General features: G+C 33.1%; 2 protein-coding genes across 2 annotated transcripts in view; one reads left to right on the plus strand and one right to left on the minus strand.

Moving 5' to 3' along the window:
- Positions 1 to 15638, plus strand: part of LOC119610706 (bypass of stop codon protein 1-like) — a gene marked incomplete at its 3' end in the record, with an annotated part of 49999 nt that overhangs the window by 21642 nt on the left and 12719 nt on the right. The window lies entirely within an intron of this gene.
- On the minus strand, positions 10687 to 13626 carry LOC119610710 (ficolin-2-like). Its single transcript, XM_037966042.1, has 6 exons — positions 13586 to 13626; positions 12027 to 12198; positions 11881 to 11955; positions 11556 to 11604; positions 10960 to 11451; positions 10687 to 10886 (listed from the first exon to the last, which is right to left on the minus strand). The coding sequence occupies exons 1-6, from the start codon at positions 13622 to 13624 to the stop codon at positions 10865 to 10867; spliced, it is 849 nt and encodes a 282-aa protein (XP_037821970.1). The 5' UTR covers positions 13625 to 13626; the 3' UTR covers positions 10687 to 10864.

Genomic DNA, 15638 nt, shown 5'->3' on the forward strand with positions numbered 1-15638 from the left:
TTAAAGGAAATGGTTTTAAGAAGGAAAAACCTGCAACATTTTTCAAATGTTAACATTCAATCAAAAACTTATTGATGTTTATAGAGAGGAAATTCCAAAAACAGCCCTTAATTTATTTCGGTTGTTAATTATGTTTTTGGGAAATTGGCAAATTTTTTTCCTGTTTAAAACATTCAAAATTATCTAATCCTTTAAAACTTGTCATTGAACTCCAAACTCCAATTAATTACAAATATTTAAATTTCTAAAAACCACAACTAAATAACAGTGACATACTTTTAAGCATAGAAGAGTAAATAAGCTAAATAAATACATATGTACATACATACTAGGGATGCCAATCCCGAAATCCCGATCCCGAAAATCCCGGGATTTTTCGGGATTGGCAAATCCCGAATCCCGGGATTTGGAAAATAAATCCCGGGATTTTTTCGGGATTAGGATTTGTTTCAAAAAACTGTTTTTATTTTCTTTTTTTGAGCCTTTTATTTTTTAAAGTGGTATGAGTCCATACACATAGCACATATAAATTTATTTATTCACTTCGTTTTTATACCTTACACCACTTTAGTGGGGAGGGTATATTGGGTTTGTGCTGATGTTTGTTACACACAATAATATTGGTCCTATACCTTAAAGTATACCAATCGGCTCAGAATCATTTTCTGAGTCGATTTAGCTATGTCCGTCCGTCTGTCCGTCCGTCCGTGTAAACCTTGTAATCAAACTACAGCAATTTTGAAGATAATTCAATGAAATTTTGCATGATCTTCTATTGTACTAGAGACGGATCCTATTGAAAATGGATAACATCGGTCCAATATTTGACCTAGCCCCCATACAACTGAACCCCCCAAATAGGGTTTTTAAGTTCATAATTATGTTCAATATACTCGTAACTCGACAAAAAGCTGAAAAACCAAGTTCTATACTAGCCTTCATGACCCTGATGTATTTTTTGATGATGCGGCCTCATTTGACCCTAGCCCCTATGCAAAGCCCCCTTCGAAATATGACTTAAATGTACACAATTTTATTCAACAAAAAATAGCTAAATTATATCTGAGGCAAGGTACAATTCAACTTAGATGCTTTATTATGAACAATAAATCACATTTTATTTTTATAACTGGTGTAGGGTATTATATGGTAGGCTTCGCCCAACTATAACTTTTTACTTGTTAGCACATTGCAATGTTGGTCGTAGACCGACCCAAAAAGTATACACATTCTGTGTCTGTAAGCTGAAAACACGAGTTAGAAGACTCATTCTATTTGGGCTGCAAATTTGGACCAAAATTGACACAAAAAAACCTAATTGGACCTCCTCTGAAAATCACATTGATGCTGATATTAATATCAATACATTACAATATTTTGATGGTGGGTATTTAATTTCGACACAGTCGAATACAAACTTTATTTTTCAATACTAGAGGATTTTACATTTCTAACTTTCTACAAATCTGAATGATACCGGTAAAGGTAAATTACCTTGTTCTGAATGCACCTAAAATTTTAAATTAATACTACGAATATAATAATATGTTCCAAAACTAATATGTATTTTGAGTAAAATTCCAAATATTTTTCAAAGAATAGGTTCTAAATTGATGTTCGAATAATTGAATTGGTATCTGTTATAATTATTAGTTCACATGGAACAGTATGAGGTTTTAAAAAGTGCTTATGTCTAATTTCGGAACTTGATATTTATTTTTATTTAGGAAGTAAGTATGTATTTAAAAAGTTTCAGAAATTATGCAATTCTGAAAGTTTTTATTTAAAAATTGGAATTAATTGGATTGTTTTTAATTTAAATATATCTTCTGTCTGTTAAATTTCCACAAAATTAAACAATTTTCTTTACAAATATGATGATTTAAAGATTTTCATATATAAAATAATTAAATTCATGTAATCCCGAAATCCCGTAAAATCCCGAAATACCGAAAAATCCCGGGATCCCGAAAAATCCCGGGATCCCGAAATATCCCGGGATCCCGGGATTGCAATTTTCAAAATCCCGAATCCCGGGATTTGTAAAAGCCAGTCCCGTTTGGCATCCCTAATACATACATGTATGTGTACATATGTATGTAATTGTTTACATATTCAAAGACACAAATGTTTACCTATATTTCTCTAAAATATAGAGTTTAAAATAAAATATTTAAATAGCAGCAACAACTAAACATAAATTATATTCTAACACGAAGTATTGTTTACATGTCAATTTAAAGCTTTTTTGTAGTAGTAGTTGTTGTAGCAATGTATGTTGTTGCTGTGTTGCGTTTTTATGAAAACTCAATCCTTAAAACTAAAACTAAACAATTTGAAACAAGTTCAATGTACAAAATGTATGAATGTAATGTAAAACATATACATACATGTACATACATATGTACATATGTATGTATGTTTGTATTTAAAAACAAATACATTTTACACAAACTATACAATTTTATAAATGTAATGTATGTAAGCGAATGAAAACATGTTTACATGTATGTATTTACTATACATTTGTTTGTATGTATGATTACATACATGTGTGTCTGTATGTATATAGTATAAAATATTAGAAACAAAACATTGAAAATGAAAGTGAAAATTGAGTAGTTTTGTATTTTTTGTTTAAACTATATGTATAGTATATAAATATGTCTATGTATTATATAGTATACACATGCAGAAAAATAAATAAAAACATATACAAACGTATGTATCTATATGTTAGATTGTGTGTGTGTGTGTCTAGTTACTATTTTGAAAGTGAAAGTCAATTGAAAACCTTGACCATTTGCTGACCAATGATTTTTTGCTTTTTTTTTTTGATAAAAACTAACCATGTTTTTCAAATACAATAAACCTACATATGAAATTTAACTTGAATACATATGTATATGTATGTGTGTGTATGTATTAAAGTATATGTGTATTCCTCTACGTATTTGTAATACAACTCAGCCATACATAGAGTGGAGCCACATGAGTTACATATACAAAAATTTGGTACTTTTTTTTAAAGTCCAAAATTTGGCGATTAGGAATAAACATCGAGGAGTTTGTTGGTGCAAATATTAACAAATCTATATCTACATATGTTCGTTCATAACTTTGAAATATTGCCCGTAGAATCATCAATATTCTGGTTCCTTATAAAACTCCAAAAACGATCTAGTAATGTCTGTCTTACCGTCTATCTATTGAAAGTTTTTTAGTACTTTTATAGTATAGGGATAGAATTAGAGGACTTACATTTGCCATATCGTCCACTCGTTCTGTTTGGCTCCTGACTTCAGTTGGTCCCATATATATTTATGTTCTCTGAGAATACTCTTTGAACAGATAAATTTAATTATGCCATAACATTTACTGTCAGTTTATAGGTTCTGATTTGATTTTATCCTAAAGAGGGGTTATATGGGGGCAGGGGGTTAATATGGTCCTATTCTTATAAATTTTGGTAGAGGGATTTACGCCTACATAAGTTATTTATGCTGTATATCATCGAGATTAAGTCATTTTCTGAAGGGGACTTAGTATAGGGGATAGGGTTGTATGGAGGCTAAACGAACCATTTAACCATTTTCAATAGGAAGGAAGAGTATATGCCAAATTTCATCTAATTATCTTGAGAATTCCGACCTGTAGAGTGCGCACAAGGTTTACATGGACTCACAGACGGACAGACAGACAGACAGACAGACAGACAGACAGACAGACAGACAGACAGATGGATGGATGGATGGACATAGCTAAATCGATTCAGAAAGTGCTTCTGAGCCGTTTAGTATACTTTAAGGTGTGTGTAGGATTAACATTTTTGGGTGTTACAAACGTCAGCACAAACGCTTAATGCCCTCCCCATTATAGTGGTGTAGGGTATAATTATTTATTCAAAATTTAGTCATTCCATCAAGTTCTTTAAAGTTTGAGTCCAACAAAGTAGATATATCGGATGTATAAGAGATCAAACTATACTTTTCTAAAGGATTAAGCTGACAAATCCGAATTTGTCCTCAGAATTTACATCAAATTTATCAGATATCGTGTCATAAAGTTTGAAAAGCCTAGATTTTGGTCATATGTATATAAGATAGGTTTCTATAGTTGAAACGAAAAGTCGACTTTTCGATTTTTTGCATTTTATGAAAAGTCGATTTTTTGACTTTTCGACTTTTTTCATTTAATTAAAAGTCGACTTTTAGTATTTTATAAATAGTCGACTTTTCGACTTTTTGACTTTTTCCGACTTCTTTAGACTATTTTTTGACTTTTTTCGAGTTTTTCCGACTATTTTAGAGTTTTGGACTTTTTTTCCACTTTTTTTGAAATTTTCGACTATTTCTGAATTTTTTCTACTATTTTCGAGTTTTCGACTTTTTCCGACTTTTCGACTTTTTTTCAACTTTTCGACTTTTTACGACTTTTTTCGACTTTCTTCGACTTTTTCCGACTTTTCGACTTTTTTCGACTTTTTAAAATTTTTAAAAAGTACTAATTTCCACAATCTAAAGGTACCAACTTTTTTCGACTCAAAACTACGTAAAAAAATATTTACACATTTGTATTTTTTTCGTATACACATATACAAATTGCTAAACATACGCACGAGTGCATTCGGCAAAAAAATAAAACACATTCTAATATTTTGATATATACTAAGTACGAATATCTCTCTTTTTATGTACACATGCATGTATGTATCTAATGTATACAGCGGTATTTGTTTGGCTATCTGTCTGTCTGTCTGCCATTCTGCGTGTAAAGTGTAAAATTTGAAATCGTACTGTTATACTTAGTATAGAATTCTTGTTTTTTACAAATATTTCAGTTTTACCGGCATTTTTTCAATTCGATTGTATACATACACAAACTATTTTACTCTATGCTCTTGTTAATGGTTTAGGTTTTTGGGGGGGCAACAAACTTTTCCCCCTTTTTCCTTTAGAACATATTGTTAGTACTCTTTATTGCTTAGTACTCATTCTAATATGCCGAATGCGCCGAATCCTTGCAAAAATGAAAGTTTAAGTTTTTGTTTTTTTTTCGTCTGTATGCGAGTGTTTAGAATTGAGTGAGATTTTTTAGAGGACTATGAGTAATTTGTTTGTTTTTGTTGTTAGAATTTTAATGTGTTTAGAATTTGTATGCCCTACATCTGTATGCAATTAATAATATTTCTTATGATGTTTGTAACGCGACCAAATATTGGTCCAATATTTTACCACTAGAGAAATTTTGTAATATTTTATAAAAAACAGTACTTATTAGGATTATAGGATTAGAATATCTAGTCCATTGTATAGTCTAATAATTAGTCAATGGACTAGTCTATTAACTAGTCATTAAACATATATACTAACTAGTATGTTTACTAGTCTATGAACTAGTATATTAACTAGACTATGGACTAGTCTACTAACCAGTCCATTAACTACGGATTAGTCTATTAACTAGTCTATGGACAAGTCTATTTACTAGACTTTGGACTTGTTTATTAACTAGTCTAAATAGTCTATTTAGTCTATATAACAGTACAGTATAGTCTAATAACTAGTCAATGGACTAGTCTATTAACTAGTCAATGAACTTGTATACTAACTAGTCTGTTCACTAGTTTATGAACTAGTATATAACCTAGACTATGGACTAGTCTACTAGCTAGTCTATTAACTACGGATTAGACTATTAACTAGTCTATGGACAAGTCTATTTACTAGACTATGGACTAGTTTATTAACTAGTCTATGGACTAGTCTAAATAGTCGATTTTATAATCTATGACTAGCATATTAAGTAGCCTTTGGATTAGTCTATTAACTATTCTATTTGGTAGAATATGAACTAGTTTATTAACTAACTTGTACTAACTAGTCTATGGACTAGTCCATTTACTAGCCTATGGACTATTTTATTAACTAATCTATGCACTAGTCTATTAACTAATATATTTACTGGTATATAACTAGTGTACGGAATAGTTTATTAACTAGTCTGCGGAATAGTTTATTAACTAGTCTACGGAATAGTTTATTAACTGGTCTATGTTACTAGTTGTTAACTAGTCTATTAACTAGTCTATTTACTAGTATATGCACTAGTTTATTAACTAGTCTATTAGCTATTCTATGGACAAGCCTATGGACTAGTCTATTAACTAGTTTGTCAACTAGTCTACGAAGTAATCGATTAACTATTCTATGGACTAGTCTATAGACTAGTCTAGTCTATTGGCTAATCTATGGACTAACTTATTAAGTAGTCTATGAATTAGTCTATAAACTGGTCTATTTAGTATTCTATGAACTAGTTTATTGTTTAGTGTATTAACTAGTCTATGGACTAGTGTATTAACTAGACTGTTAACAAATCTATGGGCTATACTAGTAACTAGTCTATTTACTGGTATATAACTAGTCTACGGAATGGTTTATTAACTAGTCTATGTTACTAGTTGCTAACTAGTTAACTAGTATATTTACTGGTATATGTACTATTCTATGGACTAGTCTATGAACTTGTGTATTAACTAGACTATTTACTACTATATGTACTAGTTTATTAATTAGTCTATTAACTAGTCTATGGACTAGTCTATTAACTAGTCTATGTACTAGACTATGAACTAGTGTATTAACTAGTTAGTCTATGGACCGGACTATGAAGTAGTTAATTACCTGGTATATTTAATAGTCTATGGATAAGTCTATTAAGTAGTTTATGGATTATGAACTTATTCCGTAACTTGTCTATATAATAGGCAAGGGCGTACATCAGATCCTGAGATATATAGCAAAATTGTTAACCATTTTTAAATTAATTTCCTGCAAAACGAATAAATCTTTTAAAAATAACTTAAATTTGATGGGCTACACTAATACCCTTTTATTTATATACAAATCTAACACAGATATTAAAATGTAGGTTTATTAACATATTATGTGATTTGCTTGAAACATATTTTTACTCGTATGTGAATATCTGTACGTAAGTATGTATGTAAATCTGTAAAGGTCTATATTTTTAGTTTGAAATGCAGGTCGATGTTGTTATATGACTTTTGAATACTATAAACATATGAACAAATGCTTAGCAGAGTGTGTATATTTTTACTCTTTAGTCTCTTTGCTATTAAAGGAGTATTTTTGTTTTAGCCTTGCATTGTCCTTTTTATATGTATACGTACATATGTATGTATGTATATATTTTCATTATACAGTTACAACAACCTTCATATAAATATATTGAATTGTTTATAGTAAGTGCGTATGCAGTCGTATAACCTGTTGAATGTCGAAGTTTTTAAATATTGCTGTACTAAGTTACGGATTGAGACAGCTACTGAATAACGATATTTAAGTCTAAAATATAGACTGGTCTATTATCTAGTCTAGTCCATAGTCTAGTCTATAGTCTAGTCTATAGTATAGTCCATAGTCTTGTCTATAGTCTAGTCTATAGTATAGTCTATAGTCTAGTCTATAGTATAGTCCATAGTCTTGTCTATAGTCTAGTCTATAGTCTAGTCTATAGTCCAGTCTATAGTCTAGTCTATAGTATAGTCTATAGTGTAGTCTATACTCCAGTCTATAGTCTAGTCTATAGTCTAGTCTATAGTATAGTCTATAGTCTAGTCTATAGTCTAGTCCATAGTCTAGTCTATTGTCTAGTCCATAGTCCAGTCTATGGTCTAGTCTATAGTCTAGTTTATAGTCTAGTCTATAGTCTAGTCTATAGTATAGTCTATAGTGTAGTCTATAGTCTAGTCTATAGTCTAGTCTATAGTCTAGTCTATAGTCTAGTCTATAGTCTAGTCTATAGTCTAGTCTATAGTCTAGTCTATAGTCTAGTCTATAGTCTAGTCTATAGTCTAGTCTATAGTCTAGTCTATAGTCTAGTCTATAGTCTAGTCTATAGTCTAGTCTATAGTCTAGTCTATAGTCTAGTCTATAGTCTAGTCTATAGTCTAGTCTATAGTCTAGTCTATAGTCTAGTCTATAGTCTAGTCTATAGTCTAGTCTATAGTCTAGTCTATAGTCTAGTCTATAGTCTAGTCCAGGGGTCGGCAAACTTTTGAGTCGGAAGAGCCAAAAATTACAGTTTACAAAACATATGTTTTAAAAGAGCCACAAAATTGTTGTTTATTAAAACTTTACAAATACGTTATGAATTCACTTCAAAAACATAAAGTTGGTTTAATTATCTACAGGACATTCTGCAAGGAATCTTTCTTATAGATTTTTGACTACAAATACTTTTTGAATTTTTATGGGTCATACGAATGCATTTTTAAACACTCGTTATATAAAAATATAGAATTTTATTAGAGTAGGGCGACATTGTTATCAATTAGAAGGTATTTGGAAACATATCAGGAAATGTATAAATCACGAAAATTGATGACGCAGCTAAGTATAAAGTAATATATTAATTTGGCGGCAATCGAGATAAATATTTTACCAACCCCAATATTAGGTCCTTTTCAGAAAATGACTAACGATCATAATTGACTTAACAGTAGCAATATAGCGGCGAAATTCAAAATATACAACTTTTATAAGAACAAAAATCTATCTTCCAAATTTGATTTTAACGTTCATAACTGTCTTAATAATAGCAGTATTATGACAAAATTCAACACAAACATAACATAAACATAATTGATCAATCCCCTTTTAAAAGGTCTACTTCGGAAAATAACTTTAACGTTCATAACTGATTTAATTAACGCTCATAACATGCTTAATAATACCAGCATAGTGGTGCAATTCGTCATAAACAAGTTTATAGGAACAAAAATTCTTTACCAAATTTAATAACATGGATTCAGAATTGACCCTACCCACCCATATAGTGTCCACTTTCGAAAACGACGAAAAATACAAGTATAGTGATGAATATCAACACAAACAAGTAGGATCCAAAATTTCATTACCAAATTTTGTAAGGATGGGTCGGTCCATAATACGCTTTCTGGTACCTTATTTATAGCCAAAAATTGTATGTCAAAAATATATCAATCTTTTATAGATCACTGTAAAACGTTTCTAAAACGCGCAATATTTAAATATTGAAGTTTTTAAATAGAATAAGTTTTTAGTATTTACCCAGCAAAAAACTCGGTAATGGGTTGTACCTACTTCCATAACCACTTACTTTTCAATAACTACTACTTACCGTCTGCATTACTTAGAAGTACTCTAGTAATGACTTTCTTATAATCTGATATAGAAGTACTTTATTTTCGGCTTTGTCATTTTGTTTGCATATTTTATTTAATTGCGTTTTAAGAATTGTGTTTTACAAAAAATAAAACAAAATTAATTTGATTGTGAAAACCATTATTTGATGCGCAATAAAAAAGCTAAGGAGTGGTACAGTGTGTAGAACATTTGACTAAAAAATCGAAGTCCCTGGTTCGTATTCTAGCTGGATCTGTTTATTATTAAAAAACAAAACAACTTACTCAACAACTGTTTTGTAAGAGAAATTGCAAGTACTTCTTTAACTTCCTATAAGTAAGCGTGCATAGAAGAACTTGCCTCCAATCACATCACCGTGTTAAAATAATGACTTAAAAATGCTAATGAAGAAGTAGTGAAAAGAAATTTTATTAGCTTTTTAACTCATTACTTTTCAATGTAAGTTTTTCCTGGGTAGCTGTGTTCAAACTCTCTACATTATTAAGTAATTATTTAATTACTATATTTTCAATTTCCAAAAAATATGTTTTAATTCGAAAAACACGAAGATTTCGGAATGTATGATTATGTTTTACATTTTATCTAATGGCACATCGTAAGAGCGCTCATGATACCCCATCGTTTATAGGGAACTTTTCAACTAAAAATTTAAATAATTAAAAATTTTCTTACAATACTAACTTGTACATGGAACAAATTCAATAGGAGAGATAGGTTTGTATAGCTTTAGAAAGTATGGATCGTAACGTGTTGTTTAAAGTTTCACAAACAACTCTAAACTTTCATTTGTTAGTTGTCTCACATACAGAACGATTAAACAATGTTGAAATGTTGTGTATATTGTAGAAACGTTTGCGAATTGTTTTGTTAGTTTTAACAAACACTGCTAGTTAATCTATTCAGAAAGATATATATTTTTTATAAAATAAAAAAATTGCGTATGAAACTAAAGAGCCATAGCTCCACATCCAAAGAGCCGCATTTGGCTCGCGAGCCGTAGTTTGCCGACCCCTGGTCTAGTCTATAGTCTAGTCTATAGTCTAGTCTATAGTCTAGTCTATAGTCTAGTCTATAGTCTAGTCTATAGTCTAGTCTATAGTCTAGTCTATAGTCTAGTCTATAGTCTAGTCTATAGTCTAGTCTATAGTCTAGTCTATAGTCTAGTCTATAGTCTAGTCTATATTCTGGTCTATAGTATAGTCTATAGTCTAGTCTATAGTCTAGTATATAGTCTAGTCTATAGTCTAGTATATAGTCCAGTATATAGTCTAGTCTATAGTGTAGTCTATAGTCTAGTACATAGTCTAGTCTATAGTCTAGTATATAGTCTAGTCTAGTGACGACTATTGTACTCGTTTATTGCCTAGTTTGTTTTTTAGTCTCTGTTTTAGTTTACAGTCTAGTCTTGAATCTGGTTTAAAGCAAAATGAAGGTTATGGGATCTGTGAAAATGTTTACATATATTTATTTTATACTATTACCAATTTTTATGGTTTATATATTTTTTAAGTGTGCCAAACTTTAAATTATTCTATAAACTCCAGTTTAATTTAACTTAGGTCTTATCATCATTTGCACAAACTTGAGAGCATAATTTAAACCTCGAAATTCAGACCAGGACATGCCACCTTTAGTTTCTTTAATTTTTCCCATTAAATAAAGACATTCAAATTGCTGAAATACATATTTAAAGGCAAATAAAAATATTACGGATTGCATTAAAAGTATATAACTACATTTTCCACACCTATTATAACAGCTATGATACCACCAACCAGCTTTCCACTTGTAGGCACAATTTCCAGTCGAATTGTCATTATCCCGATCATAGGTTGAGAACTTATAACCGTTATGCTCGCTCAAACTATCTCCTGCATCTCCCGAATAATCACTCACTGTTAAATTGTATTCTGTGCTGTTCGAAGCAACTTTAAATTCACCATATCTTGCATATTTTCTTTCTCCTTCAAAATCTTCTAGTATTATATACAATTCTTGTGGTTCTCCCAGAGAAGTCAGCGCATAAAGTGTCTCTAATCCAATAAAAAATTCGCGATTTAAATCTCCAAAACCCTCGACGTACTCTATCCAATTTCTATTGAAATTTTCCGAACCATCTCGACGTCGCTGTATGACGGTCCAACCGCCATCGAGAGTTTTTAAATCGCAGACAGCAGGAAGTGGTTTATCACTGACTTCGGGCACCATTAGGGAATATATATTACGGTTGCACTTGGAACTGGAAGTAAATATAAGATATTTAATTAAATAGAATATATGTATGTCGAATTAGCTCTTTACCTTTAAGTTAGTTACTATATACAAACATATATCAACACTTACCACATAACTTCGTTAACATTATAGGCTGGTTTACTTTCATTTATAAGAACTAAAATTAAAAATGTATAAAAATATTTATTAAAAATACTCAAGACTTCGATTACTCTATAGACCAAATTATATTCGAGACTATAGAACAAACTATAGTACAATATTTTGACAAGATTTATAGCAAACTATAGTCGAGAATTTAAACTAAACTAATGACTATAGACTAATCTATAAACGAAACTGTAGACTAAATTAGAAAGAAGACTATTGACTGAACTATAGTTAAGATTTTAGACCATATTCGAGACTCTATAGCAAAGAAAATTCTACTCACTCATATTTTCTTCCTCCATATTATGACTTTTAAGGCTGCTGTTTATTTCTTTCTCCAGTTGTTGATTAATCGATTCTGTAAATCGAAATACATTATAAACAATATTTGATCAGTATAGTTTTATTAAAAAAAACGTCTTAACTCACTAATTTTTTCATCCATTTGATCGATTTGTGTAATTTTGTCGCTCAGAAGATTTTGAAGATTTTTCTCTAACAAAAGCATTTTATCATTAATAATGGTGATCATTTTTACCTCTAGTTGGTTAAGAGTTTCTGATAAGGAAGAATCACTATCAACATCGGAACCTTTTTCAAACTTATGCAAATAGATTAATAAAGTTATTAATTCGTGTTATAAGATATACATACATACATATGTATGTATGTATGTATGTATGTATGTATGTATGTATGTATGTATGTATGTATGTATGTATGTATGTATGTATGTATGTGTATGTATGTATGTATGTATGTATGTCTGTATGTATGTATGTATGTATGTATGTATGTAGTCTGTCTGTATGTCTTCTGTCTGTATGTCTGTCTGTCTGTATGTATGTATCTTGTCTCTATGTCTGTCTGTCTGTCTTCTGTCTGTCTGTCTGTCTGTCTGTCTGTCTGTCTGTCTGTCTGTCTGTCTGTCTGTCTGTCTGTCTGTCTGTCTGTCTTCTGTCTGTCTGTCTGTCTGTCTGTATGTCTGTCTGTCTGTCTGTCTTCTGTCTGCTGTCGTCTGTCTGTCTGTCTGTCTGTCTGTCTGTCTGTCTGTCTGTCTGTCTGTTGTCTGTCTGTCTGTCTGTCTGTCTGTCTGTCTGTCTGTCTGTCTGTCTGTCTGTGCTGTCTGTCCTGTCTGGCTGTCTGTCTGAGGCTTTCTGTCAGGTCTGTATCTGTCTGTCATGTCGGTCTGTCTGTCTGTCGTGTTCTGTCTGTCTGTCTGTCTGTTCTGGTACTGTCTGTCTGTCTGTCTGTCTGTCTGTCTGTCTGTCATGTCTGGTCTGTCTGTCTGTCATGTCTGTCTGTCTGTCTGTCTGTCTGTCGGTCTGTCTGTCTGTCTGTCTGATCTGTATGTCGGTCTGTCTGGGTCTGTCTGTCTGTCTGTCTGTCTGTCTGGTCCTGTCTGTCCTGTCCTGTCTGTCTGTCTGTCTGGCTGTCTGTCTGTCCTGTCTGTCTGTCTGTCTGTCTGTCGGTCGGTCTGTCTGTCTGTCTGTTCTGTCTGTCTGTCTGTCCTGTCTGTCTGTCTGTCTGTCTGTGGTCTGTCTGTCCTGTCTGTCTGTCTGTCTGTCTTGTACTGTCTGTCTGTTTTCTGTCTGTCTGTCTGTCGGTCTGTCTGTCCTGTCTGTCTAGTGTATGTATGTATGTCATGTCATGTCTGTCTGTCTGTATGTCTGTTCTGTCGTCTGTCTGTTGTCTGTCTGTTGTCTGTCTGTCTGTCTGTCTGTCTGTCTGTCTGTCTGTCTTCTGTCTGTCTGTCTGTCTGTCTGTCTGTCTGTCTGTCTGTCTGTCTGTCTGTCTGTCTGTCTGTCGTCTGTCTGTCTGTCTGTCTTCTGTCTGTCTGTCTGTCTGTCTGTCTGTCTGTCTTCTGTCTGTCTGTCTGTCTGTCTGTCTGTCTGTTGTCTGTCTGTCTGTCGTCTGTCTGTCTGTCTGTCTGTCTGTCTGTCTGTCTGTCTGTCTGTCTGTAGCCTCGTGCTTTCACCATCCCATACCTCGAGAGTTGAAACTGTTGTACATTTTATAAAAAGCATGTTATTTATAAAACTACAATTTAATTATAAGTATTTTTTTAATAAACATATTGAAGGAATTTATACTTTCGTCTCCATTATTAATACAGACTAATGCAAATCTTAAGAAATCATTGAAATTTAAGTGATTGATATATTGTATATTTTCACAAAAAATATTATTTCCTATCTCATAATTATTATCTCATAAAAAAATAATTCCTTGCAATTTTTTAGTTGCGAAAGCGTTTTTTATTCTTATCAACTTAGAAATTGTATTCATTTTATTCGCTACTACACTGAAAAATAAGCAGTTCCAAAACATGGATGAGTATTCCTTTTTTATATTTTCTCGTGACGCGAACAGTAATCAGACATTTATTTGACATCGATGAGAGAAATATAGACAATTATTTCAGAAATTCCTCAGAATATCCTCAGAATACCATTTCTCAAAAATCACTACATTTAATTATACATATATATATATATACATATATATATATATATACATATAGTTAATTAGTTAGTCAGTTAGTTAGTTAGTTAGTTAGTTAGTTCGTTAGTTAGTTAGTTAGTTAGTTAGTTAGTTAGTTAGTTAGGTAGTTAGTTAGTTAGTTAGTTAGGTAGTTAGTTAGTTAGTTAGTTAGTTAGTTAGTAGTTAGTTAGTTAGTTAGTTAGTTAGTTCTTAGTTAGTTAGTTAGTTCGTTTCGTTCTTCGTTCGTTCGTTCGTTAGTTAGTTCCGTCGGTTCGTTTCGTTCGTTCGTTCGTTCGTTTCGTTCGTTCGTTCGTTTCGTTCGTTAGTTCGTTCGTTTCGTTCGTTTCGTTCGTTTCGTTCGTCGTTCGTTCGTTCGTTCGTTCGTTCGTTCGTTCGTTCGTTCGTCGTTAGTTCGTTCGTTCGTTTCGTTCGTTCGTTCGTTCGTTCGTTCGTTCGTTCGTTCGTTCGTTCGTTCGTTCGTTCGTTCGTTGTTCGTTCGTTCGTTCGTTCGTTCGTTCGTTCGTCTCGTTCGTTCGTTCGTTTCGTTCGTTTCGTTCGTTCGTTCGTTCGTTCTGTTCGTTCGTTCGTTCGTTTGTTCGTTCGTTCGTTCGTTCGTTCGTTCGTTCGTTTCGTTCGTTTCGTTCGTTTCGTTCGTTTCCGTTAGTTCGTTCTTCGTTCGTTAGGTCGTTCGTTCGTTCGTTCGTTGTTCGTTCGTTCGTTCGTTCGTTCGTTCGTTCGTTCGTTCGTTCGTTCGTTCGTTAGTTCGTTCGTTCGTTCGTTCTTCGTTCGTTCGTTCGTTCGTTCGTTCGTTCGTTCGTTCGTTCGTTCGTTCGTTCGTTCGTTCGTTCGTTCGTTCGTTCGTTCGTTCGTTCGTTCGTTCGTTCGTTCGTTCGTTCGTTCGTTCGTTCGTTCGTTCGTTCGTTCGTTCGTTCGTTCGTTCGTTTCGTTCGTTCGTTCGTTCGTTCGTTCGTTCGTTCGTTCGTTCGTTCGTTCGTTCGTTCGTTCGTTCGTTCGTTCGTTCGTTCGTTTCGTTCGTTCGTTCGTTCGTTCGTTCGTTCGTTCGTTCGTTCGTTCGTTCGTTCGTTCGTTCGTTCGTTCGTTCGTTCAGTTCGTTCGTTCGTTCGTTCGTTCGTTCGTTCGTTCGTTCGTTCGTTCGTTTCGTTCGTTCGTTCGTTTCGTTCGTTCGTTCGTTCGTTCGTTCGTTCGTTCGTTCGTTCGTTCGTTCGTTCGTTCGTTCGTTCGTTCGTTCGTTCGTTCGTTCGTTCGTTCGTTCGTTCGTTCGTTCGTTCGTTCGTTCGTTCGTTCGTTCGTTCGTTCGTTCGTTCGTTCGTTCGTTTTCGTTTCGTTCGCCCTTTGCCCGCGCTTTCTCTTTCGCCCCCTCCGTCTGCCGCCGTCCTTCCCCGCCCTCTTTTCCGTGCCGCTTTCTTTCTCTTCCTCCCCTCTGCCCCTCCTTCGCCCTCCTGTCTCTCTCGGCCCCTCGCTTTCCCCCCCTTCCCCTTGCCCCCCCTAGCATTTAGCTAACAAGTCTAAGATATCTTAAAATTTCTTTCATAAAGA

The sequence above is a fragment of the Lucilia sericata genome, unplaced genomic scaffold (genome assembly GCF_015586225.1).
Source record: "Lucilia sericata isolate MDLA Ls3-8-SP2 unplaced genomic scaffold, ASM1558622v1 Contig001268F_arrow, whole genome shotgun sequence".
NCBI classification, from domain to species: Eukaryota; Metazoa; Arthropoda; class Insecta; order Diptera; family Calliphoridae; genus Lucilia; species Lucilia sericata.